At 47.8% G+C, this 26,248-nt stretch overlaps 1 protein-coding gene across 1 annotated transcript in view; it reads right to left on the bottom strand.

Moving 5' to 3' along the window:
• ZFHX3 (zinc finger homeobox 3) overlaps positions 1-26,248 on the bottom strand; it is a 246,045-nt gene that overhangs the window by 87,462 nt on the left and 132,335 nt on the right. The window contains 1 exon segment of the mRNA XM_067543393.1: positions 7,524-7,755. Within this exon segment, the coding sequence (XP_067399494.1) occupies positions 7,524-7,755 (232 nt within the window).

Genomic DNA, 26,248 nt, shown 5'->3' with positions numbered 1-26,248 from the left:
GGGAATTATTAGGAAAGGGAGAGATAATAAGACAGAAAATATCCTATTGCCTCTTTATAAATCCATGAATACTGCGTGCGGATCTGGCCACCCATCTCAAAAAAGATATATTGGAATCAGAAAAGGTACAGAAAAGGGCAACTAAAATGATGAGGGGTATGGAAAAGGTTCCATCTGAAGAGAGATTAATACGACTGGGACTTTTCAGCTTGGAAAAGAGATGACAAAGGGGGGACATGACAGAGGTCTATAAAATCATGACTGGTGAGGAGAAAGTAAATAAGGATGTGTTATATACCCCTTCTCATAACACAAGAACTAGGGATCACCAAATGAAATTAACAAACATCTGATTTAAAACAACAAAAGGAAGTATTTCTTCACACAATGCACAGTCAACCTGTGGAACTCCTTGCCAGAGGATGTTGTGAAGGCCAAGATTATAATGGGATTCAAAAAAGAACTAGATAAATTCATGGAGGATAGGTCCATCAATGGCTATTAGCCAGGCTGGGCAGGGATTGCTGTTTGCCAGAAGCTGGGAATGGCCGATGGGATGGATCACTTGATAATTCCCTGTTCTATTAATTCCTTCTGCAGCATCCAGCACTGGTCACTGTCGGAAGACAGGATACTGGGCCAGATGGACCATTAGTCTGACCCAGTATGGTCGTTCTTATGGTATGTTCTTATGTGATGCAGCTAACATTTGACTTGTGTGGTTTGTTCTCTCTCATCCTCTTCCCAGGGGGAGAATTGTGAGTGGGGTAGTATATTTTGGTACGGTTTGGTATTTTTTAAATGTACACGCTCTGTGTTCAGCCTAGAGATGGCAGGTCAAAGATGTGTGACGGGGGCTTACAGGAGAAGGTGGTAAGTTTAGGGCTGATCCTTCATGCTTGTAGAGTTTGTTCCACACCCTTATATGACCCTCCCCCGCCCCCAGAAAGCCCTGTCTCCTGCACAGTCAAGAAAGCATATTACCAGCTCAAAAGCCCAGCCAAAGAAAGAACTGAAATTAGATGACCACTTTTATCTTTAAGAAAATCCTCCACGTTTAGTACTTTTAGGGGAGCAGATGACCCTTTTGGCTGAAATAGGGAAAGAAAGGGGGAGAGGAGGAAATCAAGGTTAATACAGAAGGGAGAGGGAAAAAATCGAAGGAATGAAACATGTATAAATGACACCAGATAAAAAGAGAGCGTGCTGAAGGGAAAACAGAGAGGGGAAAAAGAAAAGCTAAAAGATGAGGCAGAAAAATACATCTTACAGAGGTGAAGGAAGATGATCTGAGAAAAAGCAAGCCAGAAAGTTAAACACAAGAGAATAAACCCTAGACTTATCAGCAAAAATACACCAGGACATACAACAGAGAGGAAGGACAAGTGGACAAAAAGACATGGAAAGGAAAGCAGAGAACAACAAAGCCACAGCGGGCAGAGTGAGACATTTTTAGCTAGCATTCAAAAATGTTTGTGTGATGGCTGCCATCTTGGCAGGGACCTCCGGCTCTAAAAGCCAGAGTGTCTAGAGCCTGAACTAAACCAGCCTATGCGTGGGGCTGTAACAGATCCACATCCTGTGTGGATCAGGCACAAAGGGAACACAACACACTGACAAGCGAGCTACATTTGCATCTACAAAACACCAATCCAGCAGTTCCACACCAAGGACTGGCAGCTCCAAGCTAACTGTCTGAGCCTGGCACTAAAACGGGGTGTTTTGTACCTGCAGCTTTTGGGGGAGAAGATGCTTTCAGATGTTGGATGAAAATTTGACATAAATAGTTACATTTCTGTATGTTTATCTCTGTCATTCCCTGTCTGCTTCTGTGGTGTCACTGTCTGCCCACAATATCCAAGAGCCTTCCAAGTATTTGCACACAGAAGTAAGTAAAAAATCCTAGCCTGGTTACTTTCTAGGGTTGTTTTCCCCGTGAGATGTGTGTGGGGCGTGAGTACACAGGAGTTACTGGAGAGAGCTACACTGAAGGAATGAGTTTTAAATTTACCGCTGAAGGTGGTGAGGTCTGGGGTCATGATGTCCTGCAGAAATTAATGCCACAGGAGCGGGGGCTAGCCTAGGGAAGTTTGGTCTCCCATGCTCATCAGCCTCCCTTTACTGATCAATATTCAGGGAATTTTTTTTTGCTAAGTGATCATGATTAGAAGCAAAGTGGCCCATGGGTGACATTGTACTGATGCATCTGCAGTGAGGTGAAAATACCAGCCAGAACAGAAGCCCAGGGATGATCTAAGATACTAGAGTGAGGGGTGCCCTAAAAACATCCAAGACAGAAAAGCATCTCCGAGCCCCGAAGATGAACTGTTCTTGGTCAGCAACAGTGACTATGTTCTGCCTGAGCTCCTCTTCCTGTCTTCCTGTCATTACCAAACTCTGCACAGAGCAAGCAGAAAAGTTGAATGGTCTTTAATCACTCAGCTCAAGAAGGCTCCCAGACAATGGGGCTTGGGTTTCTTGCCTGTTGTCTGTGTCACTTCCCTGCCAGTGGCTTCATTATCCCTCCGCGGGAAGTGGATTGTAGCTCCCAAAGCTCTTTTCCATAGCAGGCACAGAAGTTCCTGTGCGATCTGTGTCACCAGCATAAGTGAGGCGACAACTGTCCCTGTGTCTACAAGGCTGCTGCTTGGGCTGCTCTGTGTGCGTGTGTGTGTTCGTTCTGTAAGCGGTGGGAGGGACTGAGTTGCAAATAACGTGCAATCAGGAACCAACACAATTATGAACGTAAATGAACAGGCAATCGGCCCTGACCTTTGTAGATCGTTAGAGGACTAATTAAGCCAAATCAGGCACTCTCTTCCATCAGGAGATTGAGAAACACACACAAGGAAACATCTACATGCAAACCCAGGGAGTAAAGCACTCCCCCCGATACACACAACTGAACACACGCAAACCTCAGGTGACAAACCCAACACGCATACTGTGTCCCAGAGTGAGCTGGGCCTTACACTAGCTGTAAACGTTGTATAAGTGGGAGACAAGCCGGCTAGCCCACGCTGGATTGTTTACCTTCGAAGAACTCTAATAAGGGCTCCTGATAAAGTCATGGGTTGGCACGACAATGAGCTGAAGGAGTCTAGAAAAGGACGAAACATTTAAGGCTGAAATGACTGAAATGTGTTAGGACTGATGAGTTTGAAGGGATGAAGTTGCCACCTTGTCTTGGACACTGCTGATCTGGGAGTCACTAGAGGTGAGCCATGATATGGATGGATTGGTTAGGAGCAAGCTTTACCATCATGGCTGTGACCACCACTGCCTCCTGGTACCTGGGATCCCCCATGACACCATTCACTGGGCCTACATTGTCCTGATTCTGAAAGATGGTCTGACCAGGTCGGGCCACAGAGCAGGGACCAACACATGCCCAAACTGGTGAAGGGCCGATGAGACTTAGGTTCCTGACTTATGTCACCCCCTCCCACACGTCATGTTCCTTCCCCACTTTATTTTTCCTCTTCCCCTTCTTCTCCTTTGCCCTCTGTCTAATAAGAGTCTGGTTATCAGCCAAGACAACTCAACTTCCCCTTTGGCAAAACGTGCTGAGCCAGTGCTAGATTCCTGACGCTGGTAAAATCTGCCATCACTGGGGGTATCTTTACATTGCAATTAAAAACCCGCGGCTGGCCCATGCCAGCTGGCTCAGGTTAAATGGCTGTTAATCGCTGTGTAAATGTTTGGGCCCGGGCTCTAGGACCCTGCGAGGTGGGAGGGTCCCAGAGCTGGGGTGCAGCCTGAGTGGAAACTTGACACTGCATTTAAACAGCCCTTTAGCCAGAGTCCTTCAAGCCCAAGTCAGCTGCCATGGGCCAGTGGGTGAGTAACTGCAGGGTAACCACACCGAGCAGTGATAAAACCCTGTGATCTCCAGGAGCCAGGCTGCACGTGGAAGTCGGCACCAGAACAACAAGCAGATTCTTCCCTCTTTGCTCTTTCTCCCTTTCTGTGAGCATTTGTCTCGTTTGATCTGAAATTAAACTGGAGCAACTTCAACAGCAGCTCACGCCCATCAACACCAGCTTTTCCATTTCCAATACCATCTCAAAGACTGTCCAACGGGGTTCTGCCTATGAAATAAACTATGCTGCTAAAGAGAAGGGGAGTAAGAAGTATTGGTGACAAGAAAGCCTTACTGAATGTCGTCAGCTCCAAGTGCCTTAGAAGTGGTTCCCTTCTCGTCCTGTGTCTGTGACCAAAGGCTTGAAAGGTTTTGTTGCTGGGAGTTGTTACCAGAGAAGTTGGCACGAACACGACACCCAGCCGTCAGTGCTGTCACTGTGAACGGAGGCTATATTAGCAGTCTCACCCCTGGCTGGCCTGAGACGCACCCTTGCCAGCCCAAGAGGCCCAAGCTGTGGCCGAGTCAGCTGACCACGGGTCATGTGACAGAAACATGGTGGCGGCACTGCCTGTAAGAGGGGTTCCTGGCTCACCCAGGGAGCGGTATCGGCAGGGAGCAAGCCCTGCGTGCCTGCAGAGAACCCTGCACCCCTTGGGGGACGCGCTGAGAACCCTGCACCCCTTGGGGGACGCGCTGAGAACCCTGCTGCCAGGGAGGAATCGTCTGGGCCTGCGAGGGCCAAGGGAACCAATTATGGAACCAGAGCCATGGAGGGAGAATGTTCATGCCAACTCTTTGGCACGTGGGAGTTCATTGGAGAGCTGGGAAGAACTGAGGCTGTGCTAACAAAACCACCACTCCAGGGAGGTGGAGAATCCCTCGGTGTCAAGACAAACAGAAACGCCTCCATGCAGAGAGGAGAACACACCCTTTACAGAAGGGCAGGGCTCAAACATGCCAGGCACTGAGAAGACAGAAAGAAGATGCCTGCCCTACAGAGCAGCCGTGAGACAGACAGCTAGGAAGACAACTGATGCCGAGGAACAACTCATCCATTCCTTCCCCGGCCTCCTGAGGTACTGAGCCAACTCAGAATGGCCACTCTTACAGTTCCTCCTCCGGGTCGAAATTCACAAACTGGGTTCTCAATCCAAAATGAGGAGATTTTTTGTTTTGCAGGAAATTTTAACATTTTGTTCCATTTCAGAACCAAAAGGACTTAGAAATTTCCTGGGAGCCTGATACGAGTATTTCAAGTAGCAGCAGGCACACAGCACCCTGCTATCCCTCCTCCAGCCAAGGCAGAGGCATACCGTGGGTCTCTGGAGCCTGAGGGCCAATACTTACATTTACCGCGCGCCGCCCCCCCCCCCGTCAGCAGCAGCAGAGCGCCCCGTGGAGGGGGTGCGCTGAAGGCCCGTTTCCTGCTCTCCCCCACTCCCACCCCCCACTGTGGCTGGCGGCCAGGAGGGGGTGGGGGGGCGTGATGGGCTCTGCCACGGAGCCCCGCATTTAGCTGCCTGACCCCTGCACAGCTGGGGTCCCCACGGCTCCCTCCTTGCGCCCAGCGTGAAGGTGGATGGGCTGGGAGGACACTTGCCCCCCCCGCAGCAGGAGCCCTTGGCCGCCAGCAGGCCTGAGCTGGGTCGGCATGGCTGCTGGGGATATTAAAGGCCAGTGGCCCCTGGCCTGTGACAGCGGCGGGTGGCTCCTCCTCTAGTGCCCCGCCAAGGCCAGTGTCCAGGGGCATGGCCCTCCCCACCACGGTCCAAAGGCCCTGCGAATTTATTCCACCACTGCCAATCCTTTCACCCTGACTGCACCACGGCATAGACTCGAGTTCAGTACGAGACCGGAGCACAGAGCATCCATGTGCAACACAACGCATGGCTGCCAACCCCTGAAGCCTATGAATGGGGATACTGAGGAACAACAGGGACTCAACTTTCACCTGCAATGAAACACACTGTGGTAGACTCTTCATTACTATTTATTTGGGTACTGCTGACCGTTGTTCAGTGCCGCGCAGTACAGAAAGAGAACGGCCCCTGGCACTTACAGTCCGACAGGGAGACAAAGACCACAGGCCACGCCGGTAGATCCAAAGGGGCAGGGTTTTGTGTACAGGGTTTTGGTCTATTTCTATAATAGAAGTTATCCACTCACTCTATGGGCCTTTGAGAAGAAGAGGGCTTTGAAAATGGGGGCTTGAGTGAAGAAAAGGCGATGGCTTGGAGAAACGATTTCAAAATAACATTCCACGAGTAGGGGCAGAGCGGGTAAGAAAAGCATGGAGTGGGGGGTGGAGACGGAAACTGAGTACTAAGAATGGCATTGCAGTAGAGAGGGTGACATCAGACTGATGTCAGTAGAGCTGCAACCATAGAAGATGAGGGTTGGATGGGACCTCAGGAGATCATGTAGTCCAACCCCCTGCTCACAGCAGGACCAACCTCTACTAAACCATCCCAGCCAGGACTTTGTCAAGCCGAGCCTTAAAAACCTCCAAGGATGGAGATTCCACCACCTCCTAGGTAACCCATTCCAGTGCTTCACCATCCTCCTAGTGAAAAACTTTTTCCTAATGTCCAACCTAGACCTCCCCCACTGCGACTTGAGACCATTGCTCCTTGTTCTGTCATCTGCCACCACTGAGAACAGCCTAGCTCCATCCTCCCTGGAACCCCCTTTCAGGTAGTTAAAGGCTGCTATCAAATCCCCCTCAGACTAAACAAGCCCAGTTCTCTCAGCCTCTCCTCATAAGTCTTGTGCTCCAGCCCCCTAATCATTTTTGTTGCCCTCCTCTGGACTCTCTCCAACTTCTCCACATCCTTCCTGTAGTGGAGGGCCCAAAACTGGACACAATACTCCAAATGCAGCCTCACCAGTGCCGAATAGAGGGGAATAATCACTTCCCGTGATCTGCTGGCAATGCTGCTACTAATGCAGCCCAATATGCCATTAGCCTTCTTGGCAACCAGGGCACACTGCTGACTCATATCCAGCTTCCTATCCACTGTTACCCCCAGGTTGAATCCCTGTTGAATCCCTCCTCCAGCCCTGTCAGTGTCTGACACAAACCTGGCTGTGCGTTCTTCCACACTGCCCCATACACATGGAACATTCCTTCAGTCTAGGCCTCTATTCTCTCCTCCTGCAAACCCCTCCTCGAGATCCACCTCTGCTGCACACCCAGAGGAAATCAGTGAATGACTGAAGATGTGAGGGGCACATGGCATAGCTGACCCTTATTGATAATTATCTGGGAAAAACGCAAATATCCCCCCATTAAAGTTAACTGAATTTGATTTTATTACTCATCTTATGCCCCCAGCTGTTTTAGGTCCCAGCATGAAAACTTCACTTCAGACATGTAATTAGTCCTACTGAAGTCCATGGGACAACTCCCGTGTATGAAATTCAGCAGGCACTCAAGTCTTCACAGGTTCAGGGCCCCAGCACCATGGAGTTCTGATCCTGATGGCGGCTTGCAGGGTTACTACAATATCAACACTAAAATAAATAATAAATGTAAGCTCTGAGAGCGCATGACAAGAGAAGTCGGGAGAATTGAGACATCCTGTTGGTTCTTTACCTCTCCAAGTCAAATATCAGGACACATACCACTCAATAGTAATAGCCAAGAAATGCCACTCACCGGCATCAGCAGCTGGACACTTTCGGATGGTGAAGATTTGACCTAAGTCCTCCTCTTCCTCGGGGAGGCCCTTCTGAAGGCGCTGCAGTTTGCGCAGGCTCTCACTACGCTGATGTTTCATGGAGCGCACATGCTGGATGAGGTTCAGCTTGGCCTTGGTGGAATAGTTACAGAGGACACAGTGATAATAGCAGCTCTCGCCCTCAGCCCCGGTCTCGTGATGCTGAAGGTGCTGTGAAGAACAAAGCAGAGACACATGAGTGACAGAGTTAGCGAAGGTGGGCAGCAGCACTTCCAGCTGCAGAAAGGGTTCTTGGAAACCCGTGAACAGGAACACTCCTTGAACGAGAGCCAAGAGCAAGAGCGAGAATTTCCTCTAGCGAGAGCACTGGGAAGGTGCCACGACTGGGGTTTCCTGGCACCAGCGCACGGACTGGCAGCAGCGGATTCCCAGAGCGGTTGGGCGGACGTGGGGCAGAGGAGTGACCAAGAAGCACAGGGCTGTTTGTTTGGGTGCCCGTGTGCTCAGCAATGTACGAAACACTCAGAGCAAGACACACAGGCCCTGTCCCCAATTGCTTGTAATCTAACAGTTCAGACAAAAGGCTTCAGCTACAAGCGGCACAGGGGAACCAAAAAGGGCCCTCAAGAACGCCAGAGTTTCTTTTTTAAATGCATGGCTCTGAATGAGGTGGGTTACCTTACAGAGGCCTGGTGGAAAAGGGTATTTTAAGGGTGATTTAACCCAAAAGAAAGGCTGCTTTTGCTCTGAGCTGAGATGATGTTGCAATGCTCAGGGCAGTACAGGACAAACTCTCGATTCCTCGGTCACTGAATCCCACCAGAAATCGTCTCTGCAGACCCCGCAATTATAACTGATCATAAGTGTCAACCTTCATTTTAGATCCAAAGTTACCATCCCACACAAACCTTCCATAACTCACTGCTCGTTGCTGTCTGCTACTGCAAGCGGAAATACTAAATCAAGGAGCCAAGCTCCTAGGAGCCATCACACACGTGAAAGAAGTGAACCCACTATCACACTGAGTGCCTCCATCCCTCCTCTGTTGTATCCCTCACTTGGAGGCCTTGCTACTCTGTGGAGACTGGGAGGATTGAAAACTGTGCCCCATGTGACTGTAAATTGCATGGCAGGAGAAGTGGATTTGACAGTGACCACACAACCTTTCAGACTGATGAGGGCCCATTTGCATTGTGCTTTTGTGCTCCTCTCCCATAACTGATCACGGAAAGGCACTGAAGGCTTGTAGGAAGCTACAGATGCCAGGGATTGGGGCTGTCCCAAGAGAGAGAGAGAGGAGAAGGTGGGGGGAAAGAAAGAAATGACGGAGAGAGTTGAAGTCCATGGGGGCTTCCTACACTTGGGTATGTTACCGCAGCACGTCCCACTCTTTGTCCATGGAAAAAGAGTCAGGGAGATAGGCACATGCTGGAACTAGTACAACAACCCAGCGAGAGAGTGCAGCTTTTCACTAAAACGACAGATCCAACACTAAAACTGTTCACAATCTATATATGGAATTTGGCAAGATTCTCTCTCAATGAAGCTGCCCCAGGGAGGGAATCAGAGGGGGAGCTCTGACCTTATGTCAAATAGACAGAATTACATCTGTTAAATGCTCAACTAAAACTAAGAAGAATAAAACAGAGGCAGCCCTTGAATGCAATGAATCAATTCCAAGGGACCCTGGAAACAGGAGAGCAGAGTTGCCGAGTATGTGCATCCCGTGGTTTTCTGCTTTTAAAGAGAAGGTTTAATGCCGACTGCCCTACTATTTTGGGTTCCATTCCCTTGGAATTGGAAGAAAGAAGTAGGATGATCTGGAAGAGCTAGAAGTAGGTAGGGACAGGCGTCCAAATCTTATGGCCAGAGACTAAGTGCACTAGCAACATCCTCCTTTTCCAGTCATGCAGAGCAAGCTACAGGACAGCTAATCCAGCCTGTGCCGGTGAAAGATAGTTTTCCCCCTTGATCAGCAAATGAAACACTGGGGAAGGGGGAAAATGTTATTTAGGGCATTGCTGTGAATCTGGAAGGCTGGAGCAAAGAATTCTTAGGGAAAGATTTAGGCAAAAACTCACCCTCTCAGCTGTGCAGAGGGCCACAGCACAGCCTCACTTTGCTTTCTCATTTGTGGGTATAGTTGGTACTGCCCCCTTACATTCTGCAGTTGCATTCTACATTCCCCAGGCATTTAGCTCCTACCTGCTGAGGTGACACAAGGTCAAACGCCAAGGAAGAATTCCCAGTCCAAGCCATTTTTGGAATACCACCCTGTACCTGATTTAGAATTCAGCAATAACCCAAGTCCTCTCCAGCACCGTCCTGCACTGCAAGCCTGGAAAGCGCCACTCTTAGCACACAGCCCACAACCCCGCCCTCACCTTCTATACCAGCCCATAAAATCCTTGTTTGCAATTTGTTCTATTTGGGGAAAATGTAAGTCAATCAATCTTTAGCTGCATTCTCAACCAAAAGCATTACCCACATGAGGCTAGGCTATCCTAGACTTCAGATCGTTGCCCCATCGTACCTGCCAGTGAAGGCTGAGGTACAGGTGTCCCGTTACCCAGCTCTTTAAGTCTAGCTGACGGGGATCTGCAGTAGGGTGTCAAAGAAAAATCAGTCTTACCAAGCCAAGGACATGCTTAAAACTAGGATAGGAGCTAGAGATGCTGCTTTGATCAGCAGGGGCGGGTGAAGAGAATAAATGTATTCCTGACCCAGCTAATTAGAATAGCCTCATTTGGGATCACCATGGATTTAATTACATTCTCTGCAATATTGGAAAAATCCACCAAGGCACCAATCCCTCTGGTGCCCTCAAAGAAACTTTCAAAGGCTGGCTCTCTCTCGTGGGCATGTTTTACTGTTCTTTCCTCTGCTCTTACTTCTGCTGTCTTCATGTATTAACCTATGCCTATGCCATAGCCATAAAAGGAGCCATTGCTGAAGATATAAAACCCAAAGACGACCGAAGGAAGTAGTGATTGGACAGTGTTCTGCCTGGCTCAACCCACCCAGAGCCTTGTTCTGCCCAGATCAGATTTCTCCAGCCGAAGTTTTGTGCACCAGTATTTCTTGCTCAATGCGGCTACAAGAAAAGGGTTTGCTCCTGTGAGTGCAGAAACCTCCTAAGTCCTGCTGGCGCAGAATTCAAATTCGAAGACCTTATCTACACAGCACTTATGCCAGCAAAACTTTTGTCGCTCCGGGGTATGAAAAAAGCAGTCCTCTGACTGACATAAGTTTGCCAGCATAGCCGCTCGTGTGGCCACGGGAGCACGCTCTTCCGCCGACATAAAAAAACCACCTAAACGAGCAGCGGTGGCTGTCGGCGGGAGAGTGTCTCCTGCCGACATCGCGCTGTCCACACGGGCGCTTATGCCAGCACAATTTATGTTGCACAGGGGTGTGTTTTTTTCACGATCCTGAGCAACAAAAGTTTTGCCACCATACATGCTAGTGTAGACAAAGCCTCTGACCCTGAATGAACAGAGAGATGTAGCAATTGCTCAACTGATCCGTCTAGCCCAGTTTTCTACCTTTGACAGCAGCCACTGCCAGCTGCTTCGGACAGTGCAAGAAATCCCAAGAGGGAAACTCCAGAACAACCTGACTATAGGGGGATTTTTTTCCTTCCTTGCCCCCAGCTAAAGGCTGGCTTGCACGTTGACGCAAGAGGCAATAGACAGAAGTTCTAACAACCACCACGGCTGGTGAAGCTATTCATAAAGCATTTCCTGACTATTGCCACCAATATGCCAGATTCCAGAGAAGCGTTATGGGCACGGTTCCTAGGGGAGCCAGAGGCACAACTTTCACCGCTTGGATTGATTGAAAGGGTGCTTACATGCTGTGGAAAATATATTTTAAGCAACTTAATAAACGTGGCTCATCACCTGCAGCGTTCTTTCCTCCCGTGCTAAGGAGGTGGGCTGCAGCCAGAGATCCTGCCCTCACAGGCCAGCTTCATTTGCTGATGGATCCTGCAGTGAAGTCAAAATCAAATGTGACCCATATCGGTCTGCTATGGAAGTGACAGAAGTCACACACACCATACTGTGATTTTACTGCAGGATTACACTGGAGGAGAGAAGTGGGCAAGTGTCAGACACCTGCCATTTTCAGCTGGGGTGTTGCTGAAAATGCTGAAACACGCAGATAGGTGAAGTGTGGTTCACGGTCCATCGTACAATAAAGCTTTGCCTAGATGAGAATTGTCCCTTACATAAAGCACAAAATCAAAACACTAAAACAAGAACTTTCATTAGAAGAGAATTCATGTTAAAAAAAAAAAATCAAAAGAATATACTGTTCCTAAGGAAAACTAACCAACTTCTGTCAGAGAACATTGATTTCAGTAAATCCGGAGGGGCTGTTCACCCCCACCCTTCCATCTCGCCTTCCAACAATAGGAAACTTCTAACATCTGGTTCTTCACGCATGGAATGCAAAATATTGATCAGATTTAGTCAAAGCTCCACTTTAAAGTAGAAACAGACAGAAGTACATTCTGATAGAAACCATAAGGGTCACAAGTGAAGCTTCCCAGAGGATTAAGTCCTGTTACTGTACACACAGTAACCACAGCGCAACTCATACACACCTCACAACACTTACTCTTACACACAAAAATCAAACACAACCCTGCCCAATCCTTCAACGAGGAAATATCTAGCATCTCAATGCAAAGCTATCTGCTGTCCCTGTGGAAGAGGGCATTTGGGAAGGATTACAATGCCAGAAGTGTCTCTCAGTGTTCAGCTGGTTGTGTTTTGATACTAGAAGATTTCTGCAGCCCTGGAGTAAATACCCCTGTACGTTAGTATCTCTACCACCTGGCCACGGAACAAGCCCTACACATTATTAGTTCTTTCATCTTTTGTTCACTATCTTCATTAATGATCTGGAGGATGGGGTGGATTGCATCCTCAGCAAGTTTGCAGAAGACGCTAAACTGGGGGGAGTGGTAGATGTGTTGGAGGGTGGGGACAGGATACAGAGTGACTTAGACAAATTGGAGGATTGGGTCAAAAGAAATCTAATGAGGTCCAACAAGGACAAGTGCAGAGTCCTGCACTTAGGATGGAAGAATCCCATGCATAGCTACAGACTGGGGACCGACGGGCTAGGCAGCAGCTCTGCAGAAAAGGACGTGGGGTTACAGTGGACAAGAAGCTGGATATGAGTCAGCAGTGTGCCCTGGTTGCCAAGAAGGCTAACGGCATATTGGGCTGCATTAGTAGGAGCATTGCCAGCAGATGGAGGGAAGTGATTATTCCCCTTTATTCGGTACCGGTGAGGCTGCATTTGGAGTATTGTGTCCAGTTTTGGGCCCCCACTACAGGAAGATGTGGACAAGTTGGAGAGAGTCCAGCAGAGGGCAACAAAAATGATGAGGGGGCTGGAGCACAAGACTTATGAGGAGAGGTTGAGGGAACTGGGTTTGTTTAGTCTGCAGAAGGGAAGAACGAGGGGGGATTTGATAGCAGCCTTTAACTACCTGAAAGGGGGTTCCAGGGAGGATGGAGCTAGGCTGTTCTCAGTGGTGGCAGACGACAGAACAAGGAGCAATGGTCTCAAGTTGCAGTGGGGGAGGTCTAGGTTGGATATGAGGAAAATATGTTTCCCTAGGAGGGTGGTGAAGCACTGGAATGGGTCACCTGGGGAGGTGGTGGCAGTGGTGTACTGACGGGGGGGGGAGGGAGGCGAAGGAGGGACATGGCAGGAGGGGGTGCCAGCCGGGCCCTTTAGGGCAACATGGGAGAGAGGCAGGGGTGGGGCTCACTGTCACACTGCTTGGGGCAGGGACCATGGGCTGGACCCGCAGCCTGAGCGGGTCCAGGCTGGGGTTGACACAAGATTGGGTTAGTACCCAGCCCCCAGCAGCGCCGTGTCCCTGCTGTCTGCTCCTCGCCCATACCCCACAAGCAGCGCCCCTTCCCAGCCATGTGCGTCTCCCCTCAAGCAGCATGCACACTGGCCGCTCCCCCCCTCCAGCCATCTGTCCCCCCCCAAATAGCACAGCTAGCTGTGTATGCCTCCCCTCAAGCAGTGCGCTACTCCATCCATTCCATCAAGCAGTGTGGCCCCCCAGCTGTCTCCCACCCACCAGCAGCACGTTCCTTCCTGGCCGTGTCTCCCCCCCCCCAGCAGTGTGGGCCCCCAGGCCATACCCTCCCCCGAGCAGCACAGGGTTCCCCCAGGCGAGGAGGGGGGGTGTGTGAAAATGGAAGCAATGGCCCCCAGGCGTCAGAGGCCCATAGTATGCCACTGGGTGGTGGAATCTCCATCTTTAGAGGTTTTTAAGCTGCAGCTTGACAAAGTCCTGGCTGGGATGATTTAGTTGGGGTTGGTCCTGCTGTGAGCAGGGGTTGGACTAGATGACCTCCTGAGGTCCCTTCCAACCCTCATCTTTATGATTTTCTGATTAGCTTTTCTTTTTCATCTGCTAAATTCAAGAGATTTGCCTCAGAGAAACTGGGTTCTCTATTTTATTTTATTCCCACAGCAAACATACACCATGATTCTGTCCTCTGTAAAAAAGCCTGCTCAAACAAGAGAGCAGAAAATAGCAGCAAATAAGTGCAAGCAAAGTTGTCTTTCTTAGCCAAATTCTGTATCTGAAAGTTAGCTGCGAAGGAACCTGCCCGGGGGTCTCAGTTGGAGGCTGGCAGTCAGACTGACAAAGGAGGTCACATGTCAGTTGACGTATTACATCTGCCTATTAGCTTTCAATAAGGTTAGAGTTTAAGAAAAAAAACCACCACCACACTTTTAGAAACCCAGGAGGTAGAGTTGACTACTTCCACAGCAAACCACAGATTGACACTCAAACAACTAGACAACCTACACTGTACCTCTGTAGTTTCTCAGACTGATTAAGATAGTGTTGCATAATGTTATTTTTACAGTTCAGCTTAAAGAAGTCAATCTGCTCAGTTGCTCTGTAAGTGAAGGAAGTCCGTTAAGAGAGTGATGATGAAATTGACCCTTGGATTGATGGACTGACTTTCCAATTTTTGTTCAAGAACATCTGGCCTGGAAGGCTGTGTCTGGAATTGTGTTCTGATAAGTGCCAGTATAATAAATGTTCACTGCCTATAGCCATGGACAATATCATTTTCAAACAAATGAGAGAAGGAATGACACTAACTCCATTTCGCTGTTTGTCCCTTCTTCTTTCCCCTCACCTCCAACCCTTCAATAGCTCCCATCCGCTCCTTTGTCTCTCCATTTACCTAATGCCCTCTCTAACTCTGTAAAGCATCTAGGACCTGATCTGAACTGGTGCCTCTAGACACCACTGCAATACAAATAAATACGTCAAGGCAGAAATTAGCATCATTTATCCATGCACTTATGTCTACAGCACTTTTTTTTAAAATAGCTTTAATAATGTAGGACACCTTAACAAATTAAATATAATTATGTGGTTAATTAACACCACACAATTCTTCCACATTTCAACTGCTAACTTGAACTTAGCACGTCTGCTTTGAATTTGAAAATGTTCTTTTGAATATGTACAGTAAGTTTATTGCTAATACTGTATTCCTACTGTAGCATTAACACACTATATTAACACTTCCTGGAAACAGTGCAGTGGGACCGAAAGCTCGCCTCCGCCTAAAATCTACGAGCCATCCTCAGTGGGTCAGCGTTAAAGGTTTGGTGGATACTTAATGTGCAACTCTAGCTTACAGTGGAAATGCAACCTTCACGCTGAATTGCCTGCTTTGCCATGCTGTTATTTTTTAGAAACACACAACAAACTATGAGTCTGCACCTTATCTTCACCTTGCAGGAAAACCCTGGTTTTATTTTAGAAGGTCCTAAAGTCTGCTGGAGAAGATGCCTGCTCCGGCAGATCTGAAGGACCCCATAAGATTGGGGCCCTACCCTAACACACCTTAGAGGGTTGATGGTAGGAATGCCCTGCCCCCTCAGTCTGGTGGCTACAAAATCTACTAACCAGTTCCCACCCCTCACTCTACAGAAGAGCCATGGAGCTGCTGGTTTCCGCAGCTCCACAAAAAGACAGCCTCACTTCTCTAACCCGCTGACGGTCAGAGCTCCTCTCCTGCAGAGGTACCTCTAGGAGGTACACGGTAGCATGGCTCCTTCTCCCGTTGACTTGCCAGGGGTCCCAGAATTGGGACTCTCCCTTCTGAGTCCCACCGAAAGAGAAAGGGACGATAAAAACCTCCCTCTTCCCCTACTGTTGCCCAGCTCCCCCGGAGGGGATCACAGGGAAAGAGGCCTCTCTCCCGCTGCCTCCTATGACTCTCAGCCCAAGAGAACATGGCTGCTAGCTTCAATTCTTCTTTATGCCTCCAGTTTCTTACCGGCGAGAGGGGTCGGCAGTCTGAACGAGTCTGCAGGGCTAAGTGGACCAGCGGAACCTGCCTCAAAGGAATCATTTAAAACACTTCTGTTGTACCCTGTCAAGATGATACGTCGTGTTACTCCCCCAAAACAATGCCCCATGTAGGGTCAACAGAAATAACTATAGCGCTACCATCTCCCACCCCATCACGGCTCGTTTTTCGTTAGTCACTCTGCACTACTTAAACTAGTAACACATTCGTATTACAAATCCATGGGCAGCATTTCATACCGAGTGATAGTTGAGTGAACAACAGTATCCAGTACTTTCCACACAATCCTGAAGGTTATTGCCCAAAAGAGGGGCCGTTACTCCTCCTTCTAGAAGTGTTAGATGCAAGTTTTCCTCTAAGATGTCTTGCGAAAGAGAGGACTAGTGTTAAAAAGCAAAGACTTGCATCTCATACAGCATTCCTAGCAGCACTGGCATCATTGCAACGGATCCCGTTAAACATCGAGAAGGAGGATGCTAAAAGAATGATCAAACACGGCTGAAAGAGGACGGAAAGGAGGAGCCGAATGGAGATACAAAATGCCAGATTCGGCCAGCCCTGGGGGAATGTGTCTAGCATCTGGCTAGGTGTGTCCCCTTTAGCACAGGAAAGAAAACGAAGAACAGAGATCACTGGTAGATGCTGCCATTGGCATGCCTGCGTAGGGGAGCTCTCGGTGGACTGCAAGTGCCAGCCTCGTTACATCCAAATCTTGACTGGCAGAGGTTCGGGTACAACCCTCGGAAATGGCAGCACTGCTGCTTTCCTGAAAGGGGACGGTCTCTCCCCCGAGTTGATATAGAAGTAATATGGGGTTGCACCGGGACAGTGGAGGATAGACGATGGCTCTCTGAACTCAGTCTGCCCATCGGGGAGGGAGGGGGCGGAGTGGTTCACAACCTGTTCCAGTCGCGCCCCCTTACAAGTAACAGAATCTGCCCGCGCCCCCCCAGTACTGCACATCCCAGGCTTCCTCAGTGTAACAGCTCGGGCTGAAGGTAGGGCTGGGTCTGGAGGAGGAGCTGGGGCTGGGGGCAGAGCAGGGGGTGAAGTGGAGCTGGGGGGCGAGTGCGACTGGTGGCAGATGGGGCCTGGCGGCAGAATGTAATTGAGGGCAGAGCTGTGCTGGGCTGGAGGAGGAGCTGGGAGTGGATCAGGAATGAGGGCACGGCTGGGCTGGGGGCAGAGCAGGGGGCAAAGTGGGGCTGGGGGGCAGAGTGCAGCTGGAGGTGGTGTGTGACTAGGGGTGGCTCTGGCGTGGAGTGGGAGCAGGACTGGGGCTGAATGGGGCTGGGGTGGAGCAAGCTGGGGGCAGAGCTGGACTGGGGGTGGGGTGGGGTGGACGCATGGCACTTGCTCCCCCCCCCAATGTTCCTCCATGCCCCCCAGCGGGGTGTGCCCACTGGCACACAGAGATGGATTCCTGACACTCGGATATCGTGCAGAGCACTGCACATGCCAGGAAGGGCTCCACTGATAGCTCCCGGCGGTAACTGTGTGATGAGGAACGCCAGGGGAGCGAGGAGGATGGCGATAGATTGGAGAGGTTTATATGCCTTCTAGTGACTGCCTCAAGGAGCTCAACCTCTTCAGCTTCGACAGGAGAAGGTTAGAGGGTGAGGGTCACAGTTTACATGTACCCTACACAGGGAACAAAAATGTGGTAACAGAGGGCTCTTCAATCTCTCAGAGCCCCATCCCGAGCTGGACGTTGAACCAGACAAACTCAGGCTAGAAATAAACTGCACTTTTTTAACAGTGAGATTAACCAACCCCGGGAACAATTTGTCAAGGCAGGGGGTGGAATTCAGTTAGTGGCAGTTTTAAAATCAAGACTGGATATTTTTCTAAAATCTGCTGGAGTTCAAAGAGGAATTAATTCAGGGAAGTGCTCCAGCCTGTTATGCAAGAAGCCAGACTCGATGATCACAGTCGTTCCTCCTGGCCTTGTAATCTATTAATCTCTTTAAGAAGCCAGAATGTTTATCTCGAGAGTCAGAGGCCAGGACCCTGGGCTGCAGAATCTTGTGACTAGGGGTAAGGATCATGGCCACCAGAAGATCTCAGACGCCTCAAAATTTGCCCCTTCCCCCCAGCTCAGAGCCCATAAACTGCACTAGATAAATCATACACAAGAATTTGGATCTTTAATGAAAGTCATGTGGAAGCAGCTGTCTGATGCTAGTCTGTTCCAAGTGCTCCATAAAAATCAGAGCTGGCTCAATTCATCTTAGTCTCCTTTCACACCTGCAGCCCCTGCTGGAATTTCCTAGAGCCATCTGAGAAGCTGGAGGAACTAACTGCAGTGAGAACACACGCTGGCTGCCTGGCTGTTGAAAGGGGGTGGCCTGCTCATCCGTAGCCCCCTGCCAGGCATGCCTGTCCAGATGTTGGCAGGAACGGGGAATAATTTATTTTCACTACAGCAGGTTCAAAAGAACTTTCACTCTCTCTAAATTTCTCCCATGTCCTTCACAACTGTTTACTGCTCACAAAGAAGTGATCTCTGCCCCCTCACCTTGAAATCCCCTTTTCCTTGCATTTATACATGCCTCCAGGCAAGAATCCCTCCTTGCTCTGAACAGTTTGCACACACTGTGTGAAGCCCAGACCTTCCGCCCCCCACTCCTGTCTGCGGTTTGGGTTCACTGGCCATTGTTGTAACCAGACATCACAGTCTTCACCCTACATGTTCTTCCCCCACTCAAGATTTCCCACCCCTATTGCCAATCCCACACCCTGAACAAGCCGTGATGTTTTTAAAAACAGATTTAGGTCATTGGCCTTTTGAGCCTTTCGGGTTCATATTGCCTACAGAACTGACGAGGGCTAGAGACACTTCCTCCCCCTCCCCCCACTAAAGCAGAGATTTTGATGTGATCACTGCCCCAGTAGCTGGGACCTTAAGAAAAACATCAAATACCACGAGGGGGCAACATCCTGTGGCCAAGGCTTTCTGCTTTCCTTTCCCCCTAAAGAGGATCCTCCCATTCTTAAATCCTGCTTGGCAGTAACTGAATCCACCTAACAGCATGATCGTATAATGCACCGGTCGAACGCCTGAGCACACCCTCCCTGAGAAACGTCCTGTCTCTGTGCAGGGTCACAGAACCTGCCATCATATTACAGGCAATGTTTCATCGATTCCAAGGCCAGAAAGGACCACTGTGGTCATCTGGTCTGACCTCCTGGATAACCCAGGCCAGAGACCTGCCCCACAATAATTCTGTCCACAGATCTTTTAGAAAAACATCCAGTCTTGATCGTGTTAGACCTTTCTCTGCTAGACTGAAGCACCCATTATTAAATATTTGTTTCCCATCTAGGTACTTCTAGACGGTCATGAAGTCACCCCTTCACCCTCTTTCTGTTAAGGTAAATAGATGGATCTCCGAGTCTATCGCGATAAGGCAGGTTTTCTAACCCGCTGATCATTCTCGGGGCTCTTTCAGAGCCCTCTCCAATTTATCAACATGCTTCACGAATCGAGGACACCAGACCCGCAGCCAGGATTCCAGCAGCAGTCGCCCCAGTGCCAAATATGGAGGTGAAATAACTTCTCCACTCCTACTTGAGAGCCCCCTTTGTGCAGCCCATGATCGCCTTCGATCTTTTGGCCAGTGTCGCTTTGGGAGCCCATTTTCAGCTGATTATCCACCATGACTCTGAACTCTTTTTAGTATGGCCTGCATTCATTGTTTCTAGATGGAGATATTTACATTTAGCTACATATTGTTTGTTTGTGCCTGGTGTACCAAGCAATCCAAATCGTTCTGAATCAGTAACCTGTCCTCTTCATTATTTACCACTCCCCCAATCTGTGTGTTATCTGCAAACTTCATCAGTGATGATTTTATGTTTTCTTCCAGGTCATTGATAAAAATGTTAGACCTGATCCCTAGGGCGCTCCATAGGAAACAGACCTGTTTGATGAAAATTTCCTGTTTACAGTTTCATTTTCAGATCAGTCAGGTAGCCAGTTTTTAATCCATTTAATGTGGGCCAGGTTAATTTTATATCATTTTAGTTTTTTAGTCAAAATGTTGTGCAGTACCAACTCAAATGCCTTAAGAAGTCTAAGCATATTATTATTATTATTATTATTAACCAAACCTGAAATCACATCAAAGAGCTATCAAGTTAGTCTGACAGGATCTATTTTCCATAAACCCATCTTTATTTGCATTAATTATTTTACCTTCTTAAGTTATTTATTAATCGAATCCTGGATCACCTTGCTGGCAAAAGCAAGCCATCATACCCAGAAAGGAGCACAACAACAGCATAGGGCATGCTGGCCCATCACAGTCTTTTCATACTTTGGAGAAAGCCCAAAAATGAGGTAGAAGGAAAAGCCTGAACCACTTGGATCTTCAATCTCCCCTGCTTCCCACAGATGCCAGTAGAAGAAAGCAAGGGAGGGAAGATGTGCCCATTGAGGTCTAGAGTCAGATAGATGGTGGCTGGCCCAGGCATGCTTTTTCTGGTGGCCATGAGGCTATTTACTCTGGTGAGGAGGGAAGGACAATACCTTTGGATGCTCTAAAGTGCTTTTGAGTGCCCCCCCCCCCTAAACAACCCAGACAAACACCCAGCAGACTGGGCTTTGCTCCCCCACCCCTTTAAGTCTCATTAAAAGCCAATATCATTCAGTCTAAAGATGGAGAGCTCAGCATGGATTTTACTGAACGTTAAATCAACCAGCAAGCGTAGCCAGCAAACTCTGTGGCACTTTAACTTTAAATAATGCAATAATTATTGAATTTCCTTTTTATAACCGAAGTGCTGGAATGTAAACAATGGGGCTGTAATTGCAGGAAGGGGGGATCAATAGAGGCAATCGTTTTCAGCCATGTTAATTGTAAATACAATTGCTCCAAGATGTCAGCCTTGTTCTTCTCACTCCCAGAATCATCCTAACGGATGACAGAGTCCAACTTTCCCATTACAGCTGTTCGTTTCTTTAAGAGGTTCTCAATCAGGTCTGATCAATCTGTCAAGATAATGCATGGAGTAAGTAAGACTCTTCCAAACACAAGCTCCCAATCAATAGCCCGGAACAGCTTAATGAGGAGGGGCTAAAGCCCAGAGGGAGGCAACAGCACCAGTTTTCGCCGTCTTTGGCAGGCTGGCTTCTTCACATGGCCTTGCTAAACGGATCAGCTCTTAACAAGGACATTGTTTATGCAGGCTTCAGTGAGCAGCAAACTCCCTCCCTCTCCCCCGGGACAGACGGACACACAACATCATAGATTAGCAGAAAACAAGATGGGGCCAAATTAGGTTTAACTTGGCCTTTTTCCTCTTCTTGGCTTAATTGCACAGTTGGCCTGAGAACACTAATTAATCATTCATCACAGGAGATTCAGATAGGTGAAAGACTCCGCATGCTCATTAAATGTGTAAAAGCATCACCGGGATCCCTCCTACTTTCTTTAGCAAGAACAAAGTCCCCTGGAAAGCCTCTTCTTTGCTCCACTTTACCCACCAGCCACTTCCCTCCCACTGAAGAGTCATGGCTCAAGAGGAAGAACACACTGCTGTACCGGGGCCACGAGCCAAACAACCAATGGGAGGAGATGTGAAAGGAGTACATCCTGGCGGCTGAAGATGCCAGTCTCCATCCTGCAAATTACCATGTATCTTGTGCCCCCCCCCCACTCACAGACCAGGATCCCGTGGGCTGGGCACTGTATAAACACATAGCAAAAAGGCAGTTCTAGAGAAGGGTTCCGCTCTCTTGGCACCCTGCCTGAAGCCAAGGCCTTCTCCTTTCCCACACTATTCCATCACGGGACTGGGAGCCATTGTGGAACAACTCCTGCCTAAGAAAACCAGGTCTAAGCACTTTCCAATCCCCCTGAGTCTGAACAGCCCCAGAGTGTTTCTCACACGCACATGCTCCAATGCCTGGGAAGATGAATGCAGGGGTATGCTACTGTAATTAGCAAGCTCAATAATGAGAGAACAGGAAAAAAACAGTCAATGGCAGGTCTCCTACTGTCCCATGTATGTGGATCAAACTGTGCTGGGAAGCATTGCTCTCAAACCTCTAGATTTATTTCTTTGGTCAACATATTTCCCTTTTAAAAATCCTAAGACAAATGAACGAAATGTGCACACAACATTTAACAATTTCAGGACGTTCCACCACAACAGTCCCCAGCCCTCTCCCCCTTGTTAGCTGCTCTCCGTTCTCGGTTTGTGTGTGCAGTAACCAGAGACAGAAGTGAGACAACCTGCTCTTGAGGCCCTGTTTCACATACAGGTCTTTCTATATTTATAAGCTACGTGGCCTCTGGGCTGCCTCACTACTCTGCTCCCCTTTATTCAGTGGCATCAACCCCAAGCCTTCAAAAAAAATCTGAGTCAACCCCCAAAAATCGCGATTGGCTTAAAATTAATTTAACCTCCAAAAGAGCGATACATTTGGTTTGTTGGATTTTTTTCATTTGCCTGCTGGTTTCTGAGCCTTTAGTGGGGGACACTGATCAGATTTTCAAGCTTCTTTCTGAAACCAGGAGGGCTAGGAATGTGCTTATTTTTTAAATGAAAGCAGAGATTCTACTGTAATTACCTGATTCCAGGAGTCGGAGTTTCAAGAAGACCAAATATCACAAGACTCATGATAAAGTCACAAAAGTTGGCAGTATAATTTACTGCTCTCACTGGAGCCAACAGACCTCTCTTGCTACCTCAAGATCCACTGGTCCCCTCTGTCCCCTCTACCCCCTGCTAGTGCAGCAGTATCTGATCACCTATTGACCTTTGTCCACCAAGACTTCTTTGCTGTTTAGGAGGACAGGTGAGACAGCCATGTGTTTCCAGGCAAACAATCTACATTTTGAGTGGAAAATTTACAATTTACATTTTGAGTGGAAAAAAGTTGATCATAAGTGTAAACTGCAGCAAGAACAAACAAGAGCCTCTGTATAAATCAAAGTTTAAGAAGGAAGCTTGAATCACGAGAGCCCAGAGATTAAAATACTGTTGGAAAATTGGCACAGGTGATGCAGGTTTTACATAAACGACATCAGCAGGTAAATTTTCAAAGCAGTCCATAGAGTTTAGCTATGCAAATATCAGAACACGACTAAAAACCTCAGAAGAAAGCTTCATACACTGACCTCTGCAGTACTTAGTCACTTTTGCTAATGCAAATGCTGTCATGTTTGCAATTATTTGGTGTCAGCCAAAAGGTGAATTTTTTTTGAAAGTTTGAGACTAATCTAAATTAGGGAAGTTTTCCTCACCACTAACACATGCAGCTTTACAAATGCCATGCTTTCCAGGGGGCTAGTCCTCAGTGAGGAACAGTCACTGTAGACATCAGATGAAAATGTTGTACATGATTTTTAAAAGCTGCTCCCTGGCAAGTGCAACAGCAAAGTTTAAGTTTTAAGATGTAGAGCACCACTATGAAGCTATGCAAAGTTATTTGTGCAACTCCACTGTACCAACCCCAGGGGTTAATACTCATCCTTCCTCCATGCATTTCTTCTCTCAATCATCTTAGCAGGAACAAGAGACCAGCAATCCAAAAAGCACCATTTTGCCAGGGTGGAAAGGAATAGGAAGAGGCCAGCCTGGGTTGGAAAGGTGTTGGCCCAAAGATCCTGCTACCTCATACTTTTCTATACTGTATAAACAGGTCTGTTTAGTTATGAACAGCCAGGGGAACTGGTGGAGTGCCCATCGCTGATATGAGGGAGGTAGAAGGGGTTCTCTATATTGGAAATGTATGTGAAGTCTGGTGGTTGGAAAATCAGGGAGTTTCACGTGGAGAAAATCAGTTGTTTGTGTTAGCTTTTTGTACACAAAGAGCAAAACTTGTGCTTTCTGTCTAGATGATCATTATTCCCTCAGACAGCCATCTTGAGGTGATTCACAGCACTGTCCTCCAAAGGGAACTGCAGGAGACTGAATGTCCAAAGGTTCAGTACCCAAAAGTAGTCAGACAGGCCATACTAGGCGGGTTCAGGCTCAGCAATCTGAAACCTTCACTCTGAATTTCCATGCTGTCAAACTTTTTTTTTTTTTTTTTTAAATAACTAACATTCTAATAGTGTTTAAATAATATGTATTTGCAACCACTCATGTCTTAACATTTTTGGTCAGGAAATTTCCTTTATTTTTAGGAATACTGTTATAACGACGATTGTTGATACTTTAAGTTCACAAATGCCTTGAACTTGCAGGTGAGCCCATCTTATAAACTCTATAGTAGGGAAATGGAGGCATGCATTCTGGCTCTGAAAGGTTTACTGGTGCAGTGGTGAGAGTAGCAGGCAAATAAAGACGTTGCTCTGGCACGGAAAGGATTACATCTGCTGGGAAGAAACCGGAGACGAGATGCTGACTTACTTCCTGTCCAAATATAGGGCCAGGTTTGGTTACCAATACAAAGTCTCTGCATATGAAGCCCACTATTGCAACGGCATTTTATTGCCATTGCACCTTGCAAACTCATCTCTGATTCACTGGCCTCCCAGCTCTCTTTCTGCATCGTTGCTTCCCAATTTCTCCCTTGCCCAGAGTAGCTTCATTACAGATTATTTCCCCCAAGATGTCTTGAGCTTCAACATAGAAAAATGCAGCTATTTGGTAATTTCCTGCCTATGTTCCAAGTATCTCCAGGTCCCTCAGAATTATTTCTCCATCCTTATCAATTTGGTATCACCAGTGAATGCCATCTGGATGGTGTTTACTCCTTCATCCAGATCATTAGTGAAGATATTAAACACTGGACCTACCACCCACTTTGGGCCCCAACAGATGCCATTCAAACTCATGGCACTGCTGTTCATCATGACTCTTTGGTTTACCCTGAGCCAATTTATAGCCCCCATAACATTGTTCCTATCCAAGCCAATTTGACTTTTTCAGTCATGATTTTGAGAGAATATCAAATGCTTTAATAAAATCTAAATATTAGATTTGTGTTTTCCTTATCTGCTCATTTTGAATTTATAATCAAAGCTACTATATAGTTACTACTAGGAAAAATTCCAGAGCAACTGAATAAAAGTGTGTTATTCCTGCTCCCTGGTCAAGTTCCAGCTCGGATAGTTACATTCGATTCACCTTCCTCTCCTCAATTGCCAAAGTCTATTAAAAAGTTGCTTAGTTCCACCCTAGACACCACTGCATTTCAAGTAGCAGGAGAAGCCAACACTGTAGATCCCTTACCTTTACCATCTTACACTGTTATGAGGCTGAGTTAATTCTTCTAAAGTGCATTGTGATCCTCAGATGAGAAGTACTACTGATGTTCAAATACAGATTCATAGACTCATAGACTTTAAGGTCAGAAGGGACCATTATGATCATCTAATCTGATGGGGTTTGATGCTACTGCTTAACCCATCTCCCCCAGCTTACTGAAGGGCAGATCCAGCAGTCCGGGTCTAAGTGCATACAACTGTAATGAGGGGAGAGAGGAGGAAGAGATTTGGTTTATTTATTTATTTTTCATGTTTCCACTGAAATGTAGCGGTATGTGTGTCTTTCCCCTGCAATGCAAATCCTCTGTAGCTTACTTTGGACTCTGAGAAGCATGTATCTTTTCTTCAAAGGATCTTTAAAAGACCCCTATGGAGTTTTTATAATACTGTCTAATCTGCTTTTGGGTTGGATTTACCCATGCAGGCAGAAAAGGTATAAATAAAGCTTGTTTTAAAAGATCACAAGAGGAGCATAGAATCATGGAAGATGAGGGGTGGAAGGTAGCTCAGAAGATCATCTAGTCCAACCCCCTGTTCAAAGCAGGCCCAACCCCAACTAAACCATCCCAGCCAGGGCTGTGTCAAGCCTCATCTTAAAAACCTCTAAGGATGGAGATTCCACCACCTCCCTAGGTAACCCATTCCAATGCTTCACCACCCTCCTAGGGAAAACATTTTTCCTACTATCAAACCCAGACCTCCCCCACTGCAACTTGAGACCGTTGCTCCTTGTTCTGTCATTTGCCACCACTGAGAACAGCCTAGCTCCATCCTCCCTGGAACCCCCTTTCAGGTAGTTAAAAGCTGCTATCAAATCCCCCCTCACTCTTCTCTTCTACAGACTACTCCTATGAATTTCGTTGCTCTCCGCTGGACACTCTCGAATTTGTCCACATCCTTCCTGTAGTGGGGTGCCAAAAACTGGACACAATGCTCCAAATGTGGCTTCACCAGTGCCAAATAGAGGGGAATAATCACTTCCCTCGATCTGCTGGCAATGCTCCTACTAATGCAGCCCAATATGCCATTAGCCTTCTTGACAACCAGGGCACACTGCTGACTCATATCCAGCTTCTTATCCACTGTCACCCCCAG

This window comes from Emydura macquarii, unplaced genomic scaffold, assembly GCF_026122565.2.
Source record: "Emydura macquarii macquarii isolate MOO-44397 ecotype Brisbane River unplaced genomic scaffold, CSIRO-AGI_Emac_v2 contig_839, whole genome shotgun sequence".
Lineage (NCBI taxonomy): Eukaryota > Metazoa > Chordata > Testudines > Chelidae > Emydura > Emydura macquarii.
The sequence above is the reverse complement of the archived record's forward strand: the minus strand, read 5'-3'. Positions and strand labels throughout refer to the sequence as shown.